A 21743-nucleotide genomic window follows, 5' to 3' on the forward strand; every position below is an offset into this window, starting at 1 on the left:
TACAGAGTGGTACTGAAGGATTTTTTATTTTATTCTTTTAGAACTCCAGTATCTTGTCTGATAAGTATGTGATCTGAAGATCTTGACACCAGTATGTTTTTCCCTACAGCAGTCTGTAGGCCTGTGTTGGATGCTGTGCAGTGGGACTACCACAACTGTTCTTCTGCTTATGGCTTACTGAGCCCCTCAGAAAGGAAGTAGCGTAATGCTAGAGAACTTCAGGGATCTACAGGTCATTTCTAGTGTAACTGAGATATGAGCTTTGGAGTTGCAAGGATGAAGAGCTGAGTGATTTTTGGTATCATTTAGTGCTTCCTTGTTTTCAGTGGTCGTTGAGTAAAGCAGCTGGGAGAAACTGAGTAAAAATTGCCTATTTACCTTATAAAAGATACTGGTGGTTTTTATGTATTTAGTAATAAGTGGTTATCCATTATCATCTCACCTATATAATTATATTTGTTCTATATTCATTATTATCTTACCTATATAATAGTATATATTCTATAAAATTAATCTATAATTTATAGACTGGCCCTTTTTAGAGTATGTTTAAATTTTTCCCACGTACTCTGAATAGACTCTTGTGGAGTTCTGCTGTACTATCAGAGTGAAAGCATAATGCTGGTGAGTCTGTTTCGGATTAAGAAAGTCTGTACAACGCTACTGATAAAGACTTTTCCACAGCTTCGAAAAGTTAAGACAGGTGAATTCTAAATGACACACAATCATGTAGGAGCTGAAAAAATTAAATCTGATCTGAGACAGAAAAGCAGGCTTAAGTCTACTGTGATTTTTTTTCTTGGAGTTACTCGTGGGAGGAGGAAATGACCTGGCATTTTAACATCAGCACTGTGATGTATAGGAAAATGAGGCTATAGATATTGAGGAAAGATGGTGTTGCTTTTAATATTTATATAAATATACACACAAACACACACACTGTCAGGGTATTTTATATATTTTATTTATATGTATACTATCAGGGTATTTTAAAATCCATGCATACAAAATCTTTGCTTGCATTGTTTTGTAATCTTCCTGCATGAATTACACACCCGAGATTTTGTTTCACTTTTTTTTACTTAGTACTAAGAGATCATGGCACTTCTTAACAGTTTTACTTAAGGGTAGTTACAGTAAATTACGGAAGCTGTATTCAGTGATCAAGAGTAATCCTGGAGGATGGCATGCATGAGAATTGGCTGAGAGATTAATGTGACTTTAAGTGTCCACAGAAGGCATTGTCTGTCAAGTCTGTCAAGTGCTGTTATAATGATAAACTGTAACCAAACCCCTATAATTTTTCTTTAAAAAAAAAAAAAAAAGCCTAAAAAAACACAACACAGAGGAAAAAAAAAAAAAAAAAAAAAAAAAGGAGCCCTAAATCATAAGAAACAAAATAAAATTGCAACAAATGTTGCAACTCTTTTAAATTAGCTGCAAAACCAAGTACAATTCTCTCTCACTACATTTTGGCAGTTTTTCCATGGTCATTGTCCATTACTGAGTGACAATGCCGAGAATTTACAAGTAAAGTTTTATGTTAGAAATGGAACACAATGGCATTGTAAATATTAAAGAAAAAAACCCATACAAGGGGAAGTACGTGGGTTCTGAATTGCAGTTACATTTTGTTCGTGATGAATGTGACATTTTCAGTTTAGGGGAATTACACAGCTTCATAATGCAATATTGTATGCAGGTGTAACTGTTCTTTTGTATATAAGCACATGTTATGCTAAAAGATGTTGTTTTAAATTGCAAATTCTGAACAGTTGCTGGAACTTCCTAGGAAGTGCCAGAATTTGTTACCAAGGCCCCTAATTCTGCTCTCTTATGCCTGTGCGTTATGATCTCTAATTACATTGTTTCACACTATTTTTTCCTGCCTCATTCAGTTAACAGGATGGGCGGTGCTCAGGAATTGAGCAGCTACTTGATATTTTAATCCTTATCATTCAGTTAGCAGCCCCTGCCTTATTTACTGCACACCATTTAAGTCTCCAAAGAATACATAATTATTCATTCCCTTACAGCCTTTTCTAAGGTGCCTGACTGAACTATTTTTATCCCTTCAATTGTATTTCATGTACATTTTCTGGTCAATGCCTATATATATTCATTTTATATACTAAGTGAAATGAATATATGCGTGCATGCATATACAGCATGCACACATGTACATATATACACACACACTTTTTGAAGATAATTTTGAGATCATTTTCTTTAACACCTTTTAGAATAGAAATGGAGCATGTGCTTTAAAACAGTCTTTTGTTAGGATATTAGGATTTTGTTAGGATATTAGGATTATCCCTGGAAGTCTTCAAAAGACGTTTAAATGTAGAGCTTAGGGATATGGTTTAGTGGGGACTGCTAGCGTTAGGTCAGAGGTTGGACTCGATGATCTTGAGGTCTCTTCCAACCTAGAAATTCTGTGATTCTATGGAAATCTACCTGTGGTAAACTCATATCATGCTTACTTCTGGTAGGCAAAACTTCATGGATTTTTTTTCACAAAAAATGGTAGTAAAATGTTTATCTGCAGTTCTGATTTAGTTAGCAGACTGTTCCATCAGTCCCATAAACAGTAGTTTAACTGTTCTCAGCAAGTTTTAGAAACATCTATCCAACAGTGGTTTTGTTGTTATGCTAGTACTTTGTAGAAGATTGCAGTGAATTTTAATGATTCATAGACAATCAAACTGTTGCGGATTTAATCATTTTTTAGTAAAATAAATAAAAAAACAACACAAAACCACACAGTGGAGAATTGTTGGTCTTAGTGGTCACTTATTTAGGTCTTGATCATGTTGCTAACATCTTTTGCAAACAATGGATACTGGAAAGAGTTTAGCATTTCATTGTCACAGACTCTTGGGAGTTTTAATACTGTCACCAATGTATCATGGCTCTGAATAAAGCAATGTTACAGCAAAATCTTACCATTCAAAATAGGCTAACAGTTGCTATAAAAAGACCTAGACTTTTCCCATTGCTAATGTTAATACTTCAAATAAGAATAGAAGGCTACAAGTGAAAGATGGTGCATGTAAAATATGTATTTTTTATTACAGTCAAAATACATGTATACATCTGTTTATCTGCTGCTGGCAGGATGAGAGGAATAGAGCACTTGTCCAAAAAAGGTCACATCCAATTAAAGGAGACTTGATTCTTAATGTAAATTCTTTTCTTTTGCAGAAGGAGTTGAGCCTTCCAAGACGAGGAAGTTTGTAAGTATCTGAAGTTTCTTCTCTTGTGCTCACAGTACAGTATGTAGTTTTGAGAGTTCTTGAGTAGGCTATTCTTCTTTTCAGGGGAGCTAAAACAAAGGTTAAATATGATAGTTGATTTGCCTTAAGATGCGTATAGAGAAATTTAGATGGTGAATGAAGACCTATGGTTGTGCAGTAACCTTTTTTATGCAGATCTGCCTTTCCTAGAGGACCTATTGTAAGATATTTCTAAATTGCCTTAAAGTTCTTATGTTGAAGCTTTTCTTTTGTATTGAAGATTTCTCAACTTAAAATCAAGGAGGAAATCTGGTTTCTTTGTGAATGATGTAAATGAAACTTGACATGCAAGTAGAACTATTTCTGTATGAAATTCTGTGATCAGACTTGTGGATAAAGTGGTTGGAACAAAATAATAGATGAGTGCTATTAAATGTATAGGGTTGTTGAGCTATCATTTTGATTAGTGGAGGTGAAAATTGTATGTTCTTGTATACGTTGCTACTGAATTAGAGCAATATGAAATTGGATACCATGGTTTAGTTGTTCTTTGTATGGGCTCTTGTACCTTGGCTTCTTTCCATGGCGTTTTTGAGCTTTTTTGTTTTGTTTGTTCTTAATATATATTGTGTATTTATTCATATTTGTTTATTCCTTGTGTAGTAGTAATTCATTAAGAAGACATTGAGATAATTATCTATGAAAATATGAAAAAGTTTGGTTACTACTTCTCAAAAATAATTTAGGAATATAGGGTTACCACTGTACTCAAGTAAGCTTGTGTTAATGTGACAACATGTTACAAATAAAACCCAGAACCCTTGTACAAAGGCTGGCTATGGTTTTATTTTTATATATTTGTTTTCAGCCTGGTAGCGCTATGTAGGTTTTGTTGCTGGTTTAGTTAGGTATGTGAATAACTGAAACTGTTGTTGCTGGGAAGGTACAGGTTGTAAGACATCTGCTGTCTGGCACAAGACTTCCTTGTTTTGGGTTCTGACAGAAGAAAAATCTTACACCAAATAGTAAGCAAAGCCATTATTTAAGAAATACTGCTAAATTATGAAAACTAATTCTGTGTCAAGTATTTGGTATTGCAGTGGCACAGATAAAAACTGCTTAAGAAAACAATCTCTGTTGCCTTTTGGAAGCTTCATAATTAACCCCAAACTGTTGTCTGAGCAAAAGACTGCCCATATTGAAGTTAATGGTAAACTCATGTTGATATCAGCCAGAGCAGAAAGTGGCTTTACAGGCTCTTTCTTTTTTTAAACTATAGCCCTGATCTTGCTTACTCTTGCTATGTTCGACGTTGAATATTGTTAAATGCTTTTCTTCAGGTTTAAAAAATGTCTGCAAAGCAATCACCTCAATTGCATTCATAGACATATTTTTTATAGCAGATCATTGAAATGTAGGTGCAGATTCTGTAATGGTGCTGAGATCTTAATAAAATGTCATAAAGGAATAGCTGCTCATCAGCATAACTGTATCTGGCTATTAAGGTGGTTAGAATTCTGCAGATGGTATTTTAAAATACCTTTGTTACTGTGTGGAAGATGCGTGGGGAAAGGTGTCTTGCTTATGGTTCACCAAGTGTATATGTAAAGGAACTAGTTACAAAATACTTTTTCCTTTAGATATGTTGTATTAATTTTATACTTTATTTAGGCTGGCTACTATCTAGATCACGCAGAGTTGTTTTTCATATGTATGCAGATAATTTTAAAATGTCTTTTCCTGTGGCAAATATAAAGGGGACAGCTGTTTCCAGGTCTAGGGAGCAAGCATGGTATAATGTGTCAATATGGAAGGGGAGGTATTTGTGAGGAAGCATAGGTTGTAAATATATGTTATATGACTGATACAGAGCACCAGCCTTTCCCTACATATTCTGCTGAACCAACCAGTGCTCTCTGGCTTCTTCAGCTATGTACACAACTTGATGCCAGAAATGGTACTCAGGTTTCCTTTATTAACATGATCAGATATGCAGTGAAAAAGGGCAATGCTAACATTCTGCCAGTAAAACAGTAAGCAGAGGAGTCTATTTGTGCAGTAGCAATTAGCTCTGGGTTGGTTAGCTGTGGCATTCGTGCCAACATGATGTGTTTGCTATCTGCTGCCAGTTGGCAGTGCTTTTCCACTTATTGAGCCTCACCTGCTCTTCATCTGCCAGGGTATCCTGGTTGTACTTCTGGGCACATATGTTCTTGCCATGTGTGAAGCTACTCCACCTTGCAGCTGACCTGTTGAGCTAACTCTGTGTTTGTTGATCTACAAACCCAATGAAAATGGAGTGCGCTCCGTTTTCATTGACCTGTTTATCTATGTAACCATTGTACAGCCCAATATAGGGACTTCTGTGAGAACCCAGCAGCTTCCGTGTTATTTGATACACAAGATTTAGCTGATATAAGGGCAAAGTAGTATGAAACTATTGTCTGATTTTGAAATAGAAGACTACAGTCTAAGGGAGTAGTGGTGCCAGAAGTCAAGAAAGAATCTAGAGAGGCTGGAGGAGGAGATGTGGAATGCAGTGACTTAGGTGAACTCTTGGAGAGGACCGAGGACAGAAAGCGCAGAAAGCTTGGAGAGGGAGAAAGGGCTTAACATCTCTGATTCTCCCTCACATTGTCACTATTTCAATTATCTTGCTGTGGGGCAATTCAATTTTAAACTGCAGCTGCGTGGCTTCATTTTGGAGGTCATGAAATAAGTTGAAATTCGTGGGACTTGTACAACTAAACACAATTCTGATTTTACATATACTGCAACTTCCAAAGAAAGACTTGGAGACAAAGGATCTTGAAAAGGTTGACGTTCACTTTGTCTCAGTTTATGCCAATGATGCTAATTGTTGTTGCTTCAGAAAGAAGCGATATTCTGTCAGATCACACCCTGGCTGTGCTGGTGCAAGTGCTTGTGTTTACACAAGCAGAACTGATCCAGGTTGCAATTAGCTACATGAAAGTTCTTTGGAGTGTTTGTGCAGCTGCACAAATGCCTTTCTGACAGCAGGGTATGGTGGCATGGAGGCACAGTGAGTGTCAGGGAACTTTCTCTAGGGCTGTCTCTATCAGTAAACCTATGTGGTTGTTACTATCTCACTTTGCAACTCTATCAGAAAATTACTTAATATGTATTTCTGCATACTGCTGCTACAGGGATGGACTGTTTATATGCTGCTATGATGTTTTTTATTTTTTGTTTTCACCAAATATTTCCAAATATGAAGGAAAATATTTGTCCATAATGTTAAGCCAGACCCAGAAATAGAAGTTTTAGTGTTGCTAACATCAGTGTATGAAGCACGCAGGTGCTACGGTGAACCACAGAATGAGTGTTTGCATCTATAAATCATATTGTTTATACATTCAAAGAGTAGATAGCAAGAGTATGGAGCCAGAGAAGATTTCTTGTGTTTAACCTATGTTAAACAGGAGAGTCTCAATCACTGAAATTAAGATGTCAGCATGCCCTCTTTTGTTTCTTTTCTTGGACCAAAGTGAACAGCAGAATTAAAGCTGCAGAGGGACAGGGCAGGAGCTCAAAGGTTGCGGCACAATAGTTACCCTTCATTTTAAGTAGGTCTGTTCTGGTTTAAAATGCCCTTCTCCTAAAGAAGAATTAACAACAAGCTTCAAAAAAAGTCATATTTAAATAGAAGTAAGTGGGTAGGTAGAGGAGGTTCATTGTTTCTTTTGAGCTTCAGTGGTTCACCTGCCATAGCAGTAAAATACATGGCTTTTCCAGACTAAACTGGTTCTTGTTTCTTTTTCTTTTGTTTAAGCTGTCAGAGATATTTCAGTTTAATTCAAAGCTAGGTAATTTTAATGTATTTTTTGGCTGCATATGTCCTTCTCTTGAAACTTCTGAAAATAAATTCAGTAATTATAAAATGTGGACTCTCATTCAGTTGCAGCAATTATATAATCTACTTGCACCTGTGAAAATGTCAAAGTTGGTCACAGAATGTTCATGAAACTCATTTATGCATTACAGTGAAGCAGCTGATATCCTTGGATAACAGCAAAAAAAAAAAGAGTGTGACTAGCTAAGAATTCAAGAAAAACAGTAGTTAAAACTACTGCTTGCTAAAGGGTTTAGTCAAACAAGTTTCAGGAAGGTTAATAACTTAAGACAGTTCTTATTAATGACAAATATGGACTGTCAGTTAACCTCAGGGAAAAAGGGGGAATCAGTGATTGAGTGGAATGAAGTGGAATAATAAAGATAATGCCAACCACACTTAAAAATAAAAATATAAAAAAAATCTGTAATATACATATATACATATATACAGGTCTATATACAGGACCTGTGATAATGAAAAGTGTTTGAAATGGATGCCAAAGCACCCAAAGGAAAGCTCAGAAGTTAAATACATTGACTGTACAATCCTGCACCTACCTTAGCGTTTTTATCTCCCTAAGTGCATAGGATTATTTGTGGCTTGAAGGGCACAATTGTCAAAAAACTGTCAAGACAGAAGACCCATGCACTTCAAAACATGCAAGAGAGATGGCCTTTTCCTTTGTGTTGTGTGCATATGTCTCACGACATGTGCATTTGTTTATGGTTGCAGTTTTTCAGTGTTTTTCATCAGATGTATTTTTGCAGAAGGGAACTGTTGTGCTGAAAGTGCTCGTGTCAAGGTACCTCATTTACAAAGTACAGAAATTCAAGTATGATTCATTGTAGCTGAGGACCAAAACTTCACTAAAGGATTTGTAGATCTTGGGTGATTAGTCTTGGATATTGTTATCTAGACAATTTTAGGCAGATCATTAAAGAATAATAATAAATTTTGAAGAAATTAAATATTTTCCATGTTAATTATAAAAACTAGTCCAAATGCAGTCCTGAGATGTAAAAGATAGTAACATTTCGTATTTTAATTAAAATAAAAACTGTTTCTCTGTTTATGAATGTTTTGGGACTTGTTTCATGTTTGTTTGTTTTCTCTGAAAGTATGTAGCCTCTGCAATCTGTTGCTCATTGGGAGATACTGAGTGTCTTAAATTAAAACAATTTGCAATATCCCATGAATATTATTACAGGAGAAAAGCACAGTTGTGCCTAAATCTGAGTAATGAGTTCTTTGTGCTGCAGGACGGTGCAGTACCAGAAATCTGCATTGCAGCTCTCTCCTGTAGATAGTTTGCTGGTGCTGTTCATATTTATATATTGAGATGAAATAAGCAAGTTGGCCAGAGGTGAGTGCTTTGATAAGCAGCGTTGTTACGCTGAAGGTACAGAAATTTAGGTCCATTTGTTCTCTAGAGCGTCTACCTCTGTAGCTGTGACTTCCGTATCTTCTGTAAGCAGGAGTTCCTACTGCAAAGTACTGTATGCTGATAGAAGACTCCATCTGATGGCCACTTGAGGAAACGTGTCTGAACAACGCAGTGTGTTGCCCCCAGGGAAGTCCTAGCTGCTTCTCTCAGTGCTATATTGACCTTTGGCAGGAAGTGGAAGGGACCAGTAGAGTAAGCAAGAGGGCTTGTGAGCCATGTCTGACAGGAGCTAGCCCTTTTTGTCTCCGGATAGCTTCAATGGTACTGTTTATACAAGTGCTGCAGCTTATGCTTAGTTATGAGTCCATGTATTCATAGAGTCCTACTGCAAATGTGTCCAATGGTTGTATTGACTCTGCGTTAATTGTAGAGTTTAGATCTATTGATCTAAATTATATCCAAAATGTCGTTTTCTGGCATTCGTTTAGTTACATCCATGTTCAGACTTTTGCAAGCATAGTAGCAAAGAAAATTGATTATTTATTTTTTTTTTGATATCACAGTCAATAACTTTAATATCAGAAAATAATGATATTAAGCCAAATGTCAAAAGCAGAGGGTTTTTTTTTTTTTTGGAGGGATTGGAAGCTGTGGAGTAGACTTGAGAAGATGTTCTTATGCTTTGGGAGCCCTGAAATTAGAACCTTCCCACCCATTTCATCTTCACTTCCATTTCATCTACTCATTTTCTTTAGCATCATCTGCATTTAAAGTGAGCTGAAATGCTGCTTTGGACTTTAAAATGATTATGTTGCTGTTACTCATCTCGTACCTTTGTAATAAACATCGGTGTTAATCATAAAAAGAGAACTTGTTACTTTTCCTCTTAAAGTAGTTCGGTGATTACTATTACCTTAAATTTGGAAATTAGAGCATGTTACTTATTGTTGCCAGGTAATGGGCAATTCTCGATTCTAATATGTATGTCTTCTGCAGAAGTCAATACTCTCAGTATCCCACGTTAGTTTCTTAAAGATAATGTGGTAGTGTTAGCTGCTGCTAGTACTCTTTCTATATGTTTGTGCTCAGTTAACTTGTATACTGCCACCAGGTAGAAAATTATACTCAGTATACTGGGTGGTGCTCAGTAACGACACTTTAATCTTTATGATAAACTCAGTAGTCATTCAAGTGATCTTTTTCAAGCAAGCCTAATATGTTTTGGTCACATGTGAGTAAAAGTAAAGAATTTTATTTCCCTCTCATAGATCTGTTGCTGTTTCTATTAGCACCTTTTGTCACGGTAACACGCTGGGAAAATATTGTCTTCTGAATGCCTCTAAGTTGCTTTTCATGGGGGTGGCTTCCTAAATGCTGTGTACACTCTTAACTTTCTAGATTCTTCATATTTCATAGATCTTCATATTAATTTACCAATTAAAATGCATTTTTGTTTAAAAGAGCACAGATTACCAAGAGATCCAGATTGCTTTATGTGATGTTTTCATCCTCAGTATTTACCATTTCTTCAGTGTTTGACCTTTGAAACTTTTAGCAGTGGCTTTTTAAATGTCATTTCCAAGTCACTGATGAAAATGTCGAATAGCATCAAGCAAATGAAAGTTCTGTAAACTCACAAAAGAATCTCATTGGTACAAAGGAAAGTCCCCCACTTGCACTTTTTTCGGGGGAGTCTGTTAATGAACTCTAAATCCACTTAATGCATTAACAATGTATTGATAATTATCCACTTATTGCTACCATGCTGAGTTTTCAATTAAAATTTTGAACGAGTTCACAGACTTCACAAAATCTTGCATCAGGCCAGGATCTCTTGGGTATGAAATGGAGAACAAGGATCACCAGATGAGTCCTTTACCGCATGTCTTCAGTTTCTTGTGACTGAGGATGAAAACCTGGTTTTTGGACATGTTTTTTGTGTGCTTTGAGCCAACAGTTACTGTAGTATGATTCTTTTCCCTCATGGTCTTGCTTACTTCATCCCCCATAAATTTTACGCAACTCTGCTGCCCATTGTTTGCATTTCCTCATTTTATAATTGTGTTGGGCTAACGGGAAGAGTAATGGCATGTGCAACGTGCTGGAGCCTTGTTGCCATTTTCCTGTTGTCAGCGCAGGGTCTTCTGCAGACAAGTCCTTTGTGCTGTGGAAAGCACAGGCATGGTTTTTATGTAAACAAAACAGCCCTTGGCATTTTATTGCTATTAGTTTTGTCCTTGGTTATCAGCAGACACCATTCGTGTTTGATCTTGTTCAACTATTTCTTTTGGCTTTTTCATGCACACATTTGCACCCCTGGTTCATTCATAGCAATATTGCTATGAATCTTTGCATGTTGTCTTTTGACTCATGTTTTATGATGTGTGGGATTGTCTCTTTCCAATGCAAGGTCTGTATGCTGTTCGAGAACATTCTGAAGTTTTGTGAAACCTTTTTACTGGTAAACACATACTCATGTGTCTGTGTGCATGCACACAACCTTTGTGAATAGATTAAAAAAAAGTGATGACACTTTTAAAGTGTGTTTAATGGTATTTTTAAGTTATTCTTTGTTGCATCAGTAGGCCATATGTTCATACATCATTGTCCACTATATTTTTAACCACATAGATAATGTTTGCAAGGCTTAGAACTTGATAAAATGTGTTGAAATTGTAGTTACCTGAGGGACTGATGTCTAGAAAATGAGGCGTTCAAATTTTAAACCTTAATTGTGTAACATAATATTTATCCACCATTCTGCAAGTGTTGTGTTTGAATCATGTAAATTATCACCTGACCCATTCTTCACCATGTACCACAACTCTTCACACAGCACTGCATATGCTATGCCTTGTTGGAGTTGTTTCAGACACTTAGGCAAGGACAGGACAGTGTCAAGAACGAAAAATAAGCTTAAGTATTTATTCATCAAATTTGTGATTGGTTAAGCCACAGTGAAAAAGAGGGTTGGGGAAGGGGAGATAAGCCTCCAGGGTAAAAAAACAAACAAACAAACAAACAACAACAACAAAAAAAAAACAATTTCAGGATGGGAAAATTGCATGGAATCTTGGAGGGAGCAAAGGTCAAATACGTGGTTGCATCGATGCTTTATCTAATTCCAAGAATGTTTTTGCAATAGGATAGTTTATTTGAAATTAAAAAAAAAAAAAAAAGCTATGCACGTGCACGTAAATAGGTATAGTGGATGATGTGCAATCTGGGTGTTTGGGGAACAGATCTCATGGCTAGTGGATTGCTGGTGATGATAGGTACTGAGGTTCTAAAACAAATGAATGTCTACAAAGAAATTGTAGTAGGAAAGATCTCACAGAACCATGGAATAGTTTGGGTTGAAAGGGCCTTAAAGGCCACTCAGTTCCAACCCCTGGGCAGGGACACCTCCCACCAGGCCAGGTTGCCCAAAGCCCCATCCAGCCTGGCCTTGAGCACCTCCAGGGATGGGGCATCCACAGCTGCTCTGGGCAGCCTGTGCCAGGGCCTCACCACCCTCTGAGTGAAGAATTTCTTCCTTGCAACTAAATATGCCCTCCTTTAGTTTAAAGGCATTACTCCTTGTCCCACTCCACTCCCTGACCAAGAGTCCCTCCCCAGCTTTCCTTCTGATCCCCTTTAGGCACTGGCAGGCAGCTGTAAGGTCTCCCCAGAGCCTCCTCTTCTCCAGGCTGAACAACGCCAGCTCTCTTAGCCTGTCCTCACAATAGAGCTGTTCCACCACTCTGCTCATCTTTGTGGCCTTCTTTCTGGGCTTGCTCCAACAGCTCCATATCCTTGTGCTGGAGACTCCAGAGCTGAACGCAGAGCTCCAGGTGGGGTCTCACAAAAGCAGAGCGGAGGGGGAGAATCACCTCCCTTGCCCTGCTGGTCATGCTGCTTTTGGTGCAGCCCTGGATATGGTTGGCTTTCTGGGCTGCAAGTGCACACTTAGTTCATTACTGAAATGTCAATACTGAATCTGACAAAATGTGGCAAAAAAGAGCAATGGGATGGAGGTCTGACAGAACAGACTATCTAACCTATTGTTCTTTTTCTTCCCACATGACAATATTCTTCTCTGAGCAGCTTTTCCAGTTTACTGTATTGTTCGCTGAACTGTTCTGCTTCTGCTGGTTCTGCTCTTGTACCCTGCATTATCTGCTGAACCAGCAGTTTGTGATGCTCACAGTGTTTCTGTGTACAAAGAAGCAGCAAGGCATGTAGCAAGTGCAGAAAGAAAATGCTAGGGAAGTTGGAAATCTCATAGTAGAAATATGAGCTGCTGAGTCAAGGAAGTAATAACCTCTGAGAGCAGGCTGGGTCTCAGGGGTGGCTTAGTTTGTGAACACAATAGTTACATGACTGTATTCTGACTTCAGTAGCAAATGTGGTAGGCACATGAATAACTATTTCAGACTAATAATTGTTTCAAGTATTTTTAAATTAGCATTGGGTCCTCCCATTTGGTCTTTGAGCAAAAAAAAGTTGCATCATAAGTAAAATTATTTCTCATCAGTATTCGTTCTAGTAAAACTTTAAATTTGTATGGCATACACAGAAAGAACAAATGCCCATGTAACCACCTGTTTTATTCTGATGATCTGAGAGTATTTACCCAGTGAGAACTGTCGGAAGAACATCATGTGAGTGATCACTGCTAGTCAGTGCAGCTTGAATTTCAAATGGCAAATCTCAGGAATATCAGACATACTGAAAAAGCATCTTGTTCACCATTTGTTTTTTCCCAGTGGCATTATTTTGGTAGTTAAGGAAAATTCAAAGTTTGTCAAAAGAATTATTGGTTATGAAAGACTTGTAATGTCCTTACGAATTGCGTGATCCTGTCTACTTTGTGCTGTATTGATGAATTGATTTTTCTGGCACTGATGCTAGAAACATTTGAATAATCTCTTAATCTGCAGAAAAAAGCTTTCTGAGGCAATGCAATTTCTAGCTTGCACACATTTAGCCTCTGTAGGATTGGGGTCATGGTAGGGCTCTGGAAAGATTACATGATTGTTTGATGAACCTGTGCTCTGCTTAAAGAATTCTAATTTTGTGTATATATATGTGTATATATATATGTGTGTGTGTATATATATATATATATATATAAATTGTTTGTTGTCTGTGTGTGGAGATTGAAAGTGAGGTGTAACCTACAAATAGATGATTGGTTTTATTTTTAGGAAAGAAGCATTCAGCTTTCTGCACAATATTGTTCTTCCGGTAGCAATAAAATCGCCTTATTCTAAATAACCATTCTCAGGTAAAAGAGGCAGTTACTGAACAGCAGGATCAGCATCTTCTGGTAGACATTCTGGCAGTATAGATTTTCCCCTTGAAATTGTCAGTATTATTGTACTTCCATTATGTAAAGCGTAGGGTGACCTCCTAGAGATGTGGATTACTTGGATTTCATGATCCTGACCTCTATTGTGTTGTAGAGGAGTGAAGTCTTTTTTCCCCTCCTTGTTCCTGTCAAATGTGAATTCAAACATTTTTAATACTGCTAGCATTCTCAACCAGTACTGTTGTTTATCACAAAGGATATTTGTGTGTTCATATCCATTATCTTCCAGTTCTGTGTCATTCTGTTGTACTATCACAATGCTATGTACCTTGTTATAAAACATTTGGGGAACTCCTGTTTATGCAGAATGCTTCAGTATTTTCTGAAGAACAGGTGGAACTTGTCATTTTTTGGATTCCCCCAGACACCCAAGTCAAGATCTTCATCATACTTGCTGTATAGCTTGGGATCAAATATTGGAAAGATCACGTGAAAAAGTAGTTGTGTAGATACTTCTGGGTATTAACCTCTTAGTTCGGTGTAGTGTACTGATGCAAAAGCCTGATGATTTTTTTTCATACTGTTCAGTTCTGTTAACACAAGATTTCTTTTGGGTGGAGCTGAATGGGAAGGTTCTCTTCTCTGCAAGGAATTAATCTGATGTACTTCTACCACTAATGGAGGAGTGAGAGACCAGATAATGTGTGTACAGAGCTCATGTACTCCACAAATGCTCTTGGACCACTGAGTTTGTGTGATGTCCTCGGATGATTCCTTTGGTGTGTGAAGAGCTGGATGTCATCTGTGCCTTCATGTCTGTTGTCTATAAGCCCACAATCCTTCTTTTCTCTCACCTTCCTCTTTCAGTAAACTTCTATAACCTTGTTTTATTGATACCTGCCCTACCTTTTATACCAGTCTCCCCATGATGAGCCCCTTGCTGAATCTTTTGGCTCTTCATGATTGTTTCCCTTTCCCACTTTCTTTTTAAAGCTATGCTTCCAGCAATTCGTTACTCTCCTAAAATACCAGTGCAGGGCCCTGATGACTGGGTTCTGCACACTAACCTGTTCTATGAGAAGAGTAAAAGCTGTATCAGTGTCAGGATCAAGAGGCTGCTGCCGGGTGTGAGAAGGACTGGCACTCAAAATTCCAGATGAATGCTTCCTTATAGCAGTCAAGGGACAACAATTGGATCTCAGAGGAGTGACCAACAAAGCAAGCATGTCCTTATTGGCAGGGATCTTGAGCAGAGCATGAGATGCTAACAATTCCAATGCCTCTTCCTCTGAAGGCTGCATGGTATAGGCCTGGGCAGGATCAGGTGAGCCAGCTGCAGGAGGAGTTGTAGGAGGTGGAAGGTTGGTTTGGTCTTGGGGAGAGATGTGTCAGTGGTCCACAGACAGACTTTCAGGATTTAAAGCAACTGGTGCACGGTTTGACAGCAGGAGAGGGGGCACACGGTGATGACTGTCAGGGCCTCTATTGTCCATGGCTGGATGTGGTGCCCACCCTGTAGTTAGATCACATTGGCTGTTTCTTCTTGTTTGGGGGAATACTACATAACGTTTGTGGCCATGGCCATTTTGGCTTTTACCACTACCTCCATTTCTGCCTAAAATGTCTGGATCCTGCTGATTTTTCTCCATCCTAACATTTGCCTCCCTCTCCCTATTGGGGTTATAGGTCATGTTTACTCTCTTGGGAACTAAAATTTTCTTGGCTGAATGCAGTTCTGTTTTTCTGGAGGTATTCCTTCCATTTGTGTTTTCAAACTTTGCCTAAATCTGAGTGCTGCATTGCAGGTGCATTGCTGGGATAGGGCAATGGAGATCTGGGGCAGGGATACCAAGCCAGGCTTAGGCTTGCAGAACTTGTTCTGTGAATGTAGTTTTCACATGGTTACAGAGCACTTTGTGTATAGGAGAATGAATAGTAACTGCTGGGGCTAAGAAGAGGGGCAGGGAACATGAGGAGTATTTCGGGAGGGGTCAATGGCTCATTATGAGTCTTGAGGTTACACAAACTGAATAGGGTGCGCCTGGGCAGTGGGCAGGTGGGTGACTTCTGTGGACAGGAGCAGGGTGGAGCTCATCTCATGCAAGTTTGGAGAAGGAAAATGTTTCTCTGGCAGGGTACCTTTCTGTTCTGCAAGCTCTGATCATCTACCTCTGCCTCTTTAGTCTTTAACAAGCCTTTGCACCCTGTGTTATGGCAGCATTTATCCTGGCATTAACATACTTTTCTGCCATCATGCAGTTTTCTACTCTGCCATCTCTTTAACAAAGCAGGAAGCAAACATATCATCCCTGTCCTTTCTCCCAAACGTAGAGCTTTTCTTTTCCATTCTTTTCCATTATGTTGTGTGTTTTTTTTTTTTTTTTTTTTTTTTTTTTTTTAGCAAGCCAGCCCAGCTTAGACCTGTAAGGTTTTTACTGAGTTATGTTGTGACAGCACCTGTGAAAAGGTCAGAAAGAGTACTGTGGAAAAGTAGATCCATAACATTGCAGCGCTTGCCTGAAAGGAATAGCAGATCAAGTGTCATGGGGGAAGCAACTGGGGGTCTAAATGACTGGCACCAATTTTGGGAGCCTTGTACTTTGTGGCAAACAACACACAACAAATACAATGCACAAGACAGTGTAATTGCTTATAATCATTTCTTCATGTCCCAGTTGGTTCACTCATGAATGTTTAGCGTGGTCATACTCCTAGGCAGTGAAGGTAAAAGCAGCAGTTGAGAGAAATATGCTATCCCAAGTGCCCCTAATGTAGAACTAAACATGCAGCTGCCAAAGAAACGAGTTCTTGCTGTTTTGGCCTGACTGCAAAAACTCACCTCTACCTTTGTAAAGGTTGTGTAGGGTACACAGGCATTGGGAATGCTTTTTTTGCTTTGTTACGTGGTACTGCTTTGCAGTCAGGCAGCCAGACACACATTGTTCTTCACAGCATGTGATGAAAACATGATTAAACCAGACAGATTTGACATCTGTGTGTGGGTGTGGCCTTGGGGCTGAGGTGGGAGGAGTGCACATGCTGCAAATCATCCTGCTTCTGAAGGAAGAAAGGTATCAGTGATGCCTTTGAGGTCAGAATTAATTACTTGTAAACCCTGCCAAGGCAGTTCTTGAATCTGCTCTGCCAGCCTGGCAGGACCTTTAGGTCAGCTGGATGGCAGCTGGTTCTGAGCAGTGCGCAGCACTATAGCTGTCCGGGCATGGGCAGTGCGTTAGAATACAGCATACCACCAGTGGATGCCACACAGTTCTCAAACCTGTGGAAAACTGAGGCCTGGGACATATTGTAGATGTCTCCAAGAGTTTTCCAGTGGTAAAGAGTGTGGATAATTGCCTTGGACACCTCAGTCATATGTTTTGTCTATGGCACTCATGTTCTAAGCTGTTCAGCCTCTGGTAGGAGTTATGGGATTATGGTTACCTTATGGTGCTGGTGAGCAACAAGCAAGGGATGAGACAGCAAAGAGGACAGGCAGCGTTCTGAGCTGTATTAGGAGTGTTGCCAGCAGGTCAAAGATGGTAATCCTTCACCACTAGTCATCACTGATGAGGCCTCATCTGGAGTCCTGTGTCCAGTCCTGTGTTTCCTAGTATGAGAAGGGTACTGACTTAATGGGCTAAGTCCCACCAAGGACCAGGAAGATGATTAATGGACTAGATAGACTAAGATCTGGGACTGTTAAACCTGGAGAAGAGAAAGCTCGGGGTTATGGGGTGAGGGATGGTCTTAAAAATGTGTATAAATGCCTGTTGGGAGGCAGTGAAGACAAGGATGCTGAACCCTTCTCAGTGGTGCCAGTTGCCAGGGCAAGAGGCAGTGGGCACAAATTAAAAAATAGGAAACTCCATCTGAGCACAAGCAAACACTTTTTTTTCCTGGGGAAGGTGGTGTGAAACACTGGAATAGGTTTTACACAGAGGCTGTGGATTCTCCAGGAAGATGCTCAAAACCCAACAAACTGTATGTGGTCCTGGACAACCTCCTGTAACCTTCTTTGAGCTGAGGATTTGGACTGGATAGTATGAAGAGGTCTCTTCTAACCTCAGCCATTGAGTGACTGAGTGTAGTGCTTCCTGATACAACAGGTCTTAGCTGCTGCAAGTCTTGTAGTCCAGAAAGTAAAGTGTTGTCAAACAGCATCTACTTAGGGCAGCTTTGAACTGTGTGCATTGTGGGGACTTTTGGTCCAGGGTGATGGCTCTAGTCTAAAGTAAAATTTCTGAAATGTATACAGTGTAAATGCAGAGCTCTTAGCACCAACTGCTTTGATCTGCTTGTTCTCTCCTACTACACCATGGTGTTTGAAATTGTAAGCACAGAACACCAAAAATGCTAGCAATAAAAGTCTGCAGTAAAGCACATGCTTGTGCTTGCTGGTGATGGAAATTTTGCAGGAACTGGTGAGTATTGAAAACCTATGCAGAAAATGATGTAAGCAAAATGGATGCCAATTGATTTACCAGAGTTCTGTAATAATTCTCAGTGTAGCAGTTGTCTTTTAGATGTCTATGTAGCTAGTGCAAAATTTAGTAGGTTTGGTTAACCAGTGAAAGATCATCTAGAGAGAATATGATTTGCCCTGGTTTTCTGCTTAATTTGAGAATTCAATCTTACTAGTTTTTTCTTACAACTTTTGTTGGGGGTCCTTTGTTGGAATAGGCATTTTATTTACTTAAAAAATTATGACAATGTGATATAAGAATAGAATGACTTGTGTTGGAAGGGACTTTAAAGACCATCTAATTCCACCCCCCTGCCATGTGCAGGGACACCTCCCACCAGACCAGGCTGCCCAAAGCCCTGTCCAGTTTGGCCTTGAGCACCACCAGGGATGGGGCATCCACAGCTTCTCTGGGCAGCCTGTGCCAGGGCCTCACCACCTTTTGAATGAAGAATTTCCTCCTAAAATAATACATAGGAACAAAATCTTTAAATGGTTTGTTTTCCAAACCGGCTCTTACAGCTTGTACTTTCATGAATGAGCCCAAAGTAGAGTCATAACCAGTGCATTATCGATTTTATATAGATAAGATGTCATTTTAGGGAGTTGGCAGTAGTCTGAAACCAAAGATAATAGAAGTTCATTCAAACAGTGGGATCCTAAAGTTCATTGGCAAGAGAGGCAACTATTAGAAAGATCTGCATCTGACAAAAACTGAGTTTGCTATCTAGATTTGATTGACAAAATAACTCAAAATGGAGAAGTCTGAGTAGAGAACTGGGATGCAAGAGGGAAACCTAAGCTAAAGTATTGCCTAGCTACTGAATCACTATCTTTACACAGCTGTTGGTTTTGAATCGTGTTCAGGGATTGTTTGACTCATGCATGATGGTGTAACACTGAAGCAATGTAATATTAGTGAAGTTAGGGAATTGTGCAAGAATGAGAGAAGGGAAAATAATTTGCTACAGAGACGAATAAAAAAGAAAAGGGCTGAGGAAAGGCTATAAGGAAAACAGGTGAGAAGAAAGAAATTCCAGGAGGCATGTGCTTGAGAGAATCTGGAACAGACATACTGGTATTTGCTTTAGTAAATTATCTGGTTGTGACTCCCTAATTCTTGCATGAAGCTGTTATAAATGGCTCAGGATTCAAATTAGGATTAAATAAAAAAATAGGATTTATTGAAAGAATATAAAGGAATAGAGGTAAGCAAACAGCGCTGGGTGCACCGGGAGTCTCCGCTCCACCAGGACGCACACCAGTTACATCAAGCAGCTGATTTTTATGCTCCTAGACTAATACATATTCATTACTACTTCTAAAAAAAATAGATTATTAAAATTAGCTTCCGGGGTGCAGTCCCTCCTACTGGAGCATGCGCAGTCTCCTCGGGGTCTCTTCTGGGGGTCTCTAGGGGTCTTTCATGCTGAAGGCTCGTAGTCTTCCTCTCCACCTTTGTACTTACTGGGCACCATACCAAGTTTACGGAACATCTTCTTCAAGTCTTGTCTCCCAGCCGCCCTTCAGCTTCTTTCTCCTTCCTCTTTATCTCTCGGCCCCCCCTAACCAGATACCAAAGATCCACATAGTATCCCATAACAGTCACTAGTTGTTATCAGTTGTTCTGAAACTCCCAGACACACTAGTAATTAAAACATTCTTCCCCAGCCATTCACAGACACATCTATAGCAGTGTTAGAAATAGAAGTCCGGAATAACAAAAGCAAACAGGTTCATAAATTTAAGAAGTGATAAATTGACTAGAATGAGGGGGAGACTGGGACACACTGCAGCTGTGGTTCAAGAATTAAATTGCCAGTGCAGGGCCCAGAGGCAGACAGGATTCAAACAGAATTGTTCTTTATGGACACGAATTGTTAAAACATTCCTCACAAAGCCCTTGCGTGTAGTATCCAGACAGCAAGGAGAAAACAAAGGAGCCAGTGTGTTAGTACTAGAGAGGCCGCATCCTCAGTTAAAAGCTGTTTTGGACAAATTAGTAGTCTGTGGGAAGTTAGCACCACATGGAGCCTGGTTAGCTAGTAAGGAATGAAGAGGAAATAAGAATGGAGAGCAGCTCCAGCATTTGCTGCTGACTAGGTGAGAAAGAAGGAAGGAAATGTTCTGCTAGAAGGTAGCTGTTCAAAGCAATGAGGATAGTCACAAGCCCCAACACCTTTTCTTGGTCATTCCTGTCAGTCTTACTGCACTGTTGTGTACTTGCCTCCCAGCTGAAATTGTTGCAGAGCCATCTCCCTTTGCATGTGTGTGGCTGTAGTAGTGCAATAAAACGGTGGCAGCAGAGGGGCTCATCTTTGCATCAGTTTTACGTGATGGGGTAATGAGCTTTCCTCCACAGTAGTGCTTGGAGAACTGATGCTCTTCTAGACCAGCAGGGCGTTTCTCCAGTCTGAGCTCTTTCTTCATGATGACTGGAGGCAGGCAGGCAAAGTCATGTTCTCTGTGTCTGAGCACAATTTATGGTTCCTTTTCACTGTGAAGACTACCAATCTCTTTGCCAGAGAGAGAGAAGTGGCAGCTTAGCTCACCTGTACTTGCACAGCTCTGTCAGAGGGACTCGTCTAGTTGTTTCCATGTTGAAATCATGACAACTTTTAGTGTTTGCCCTATTTTTCCTTAGGGGTGTAAGTTTGTAAGGTGAGGTAGAGTCTTCTATTAGACCAATGGATACAGTTAAACAAACAAATGAGAGAGAGTCTTTTCTAGGCTCTTGTGCTTGATTTATCATGCCTCAAAATCTTCGGATTTAGATTCTGAGCCTTTGGGGCTTATCCATCTCAGAAATAACTAACATTCTGGCTCCTGCGCAGCTGTAATGATTGACTTGCTATAATAAAGGCAAAAGTCTTTAAAATTGTGGAGCAATGAAACTGTTCTTGTAGCTTTAGTAAATATCCAGGTAAGTATCCAAAGTATAAACTGGAAGCAGTGTGCTTTGAGTTGCATTTTGTTGTTGTTGTTGTTTTTTGCCTTTGTTGATTACATACCTTCCTAAATTAGAATGAACTAAATTCACTAATGATACTCATCTTGTGATCTTCTCTGAGCTTCTTCCCTTAATAACTTTTAACTATTGCTAAACTTGCTTACTGTTATTAGGTAGAAGTACTTTCTACAAGAAAATACCAGCCTTGAGAACAGGATTTCCTTATTGAAGCTGAAATGCAGAGAGTTAATCTTACTTGGCTTAATGTGGTACCTTCAGTCAGATTTATTGAACAGTGTGTAAGAGCATCAAAGAAATCTTTGAATCTGTCTGTACGGGCTGGTGCTGCTTAAACGTGCAATGGGATGTTGACCTTTTCAAAGAGATAGCAGTTGGCACTCTGCCTTCGCTACAGGATGTGTAAGCCCTTGGGTTAACAAAATGCATGTAGAAAAAGCCAATTCTGTAATGATGGACATGAAAGTAGGAAATATTATACATTTTATTCAGAAGTTAGTGCTGTTGAAATCTGTTTAATAACGTAGATCTGTAAGTGAAT

The 21743-nt window shown here is 39.2% G+C and overlaps 1 protein-coding gene across 2 annotated transcripts in view; it reads left to right on the forward strand.

Moving 5' to 3' along the window:
• MAST4 (microtubule associated serine/threonine kinase family member 4) overlaps positions 1-21743 on the forward strand; it is a 214589-nt gene that overhangs the window by 39524 nt on the left and 153322 nt on the right. For both annotated transcript variants that reach the window (XM_084305338.1, XM_084305339.1), the window contains exon 2: positions 3208-3239. In XM_084305338.1, the coding sequence (XP_084161464.1) occupies positions 3208-3239 (32 nt within the window). The remainder of the gene's footprint in view (positions 1-3207; positions 3240-21743) is intronic.

This window comes from Netta rufina (genome assembly GCF_964035555.1).
Source record: "Netta rufina genome assembly, chromosome: Z".
Classification (NCBI taxonomy): domain Eukaryota; kingdom Metazoa; phylum Chordata; class Aves; order Anseriformes; family Anatidae; genus Netta; species Netta rufina.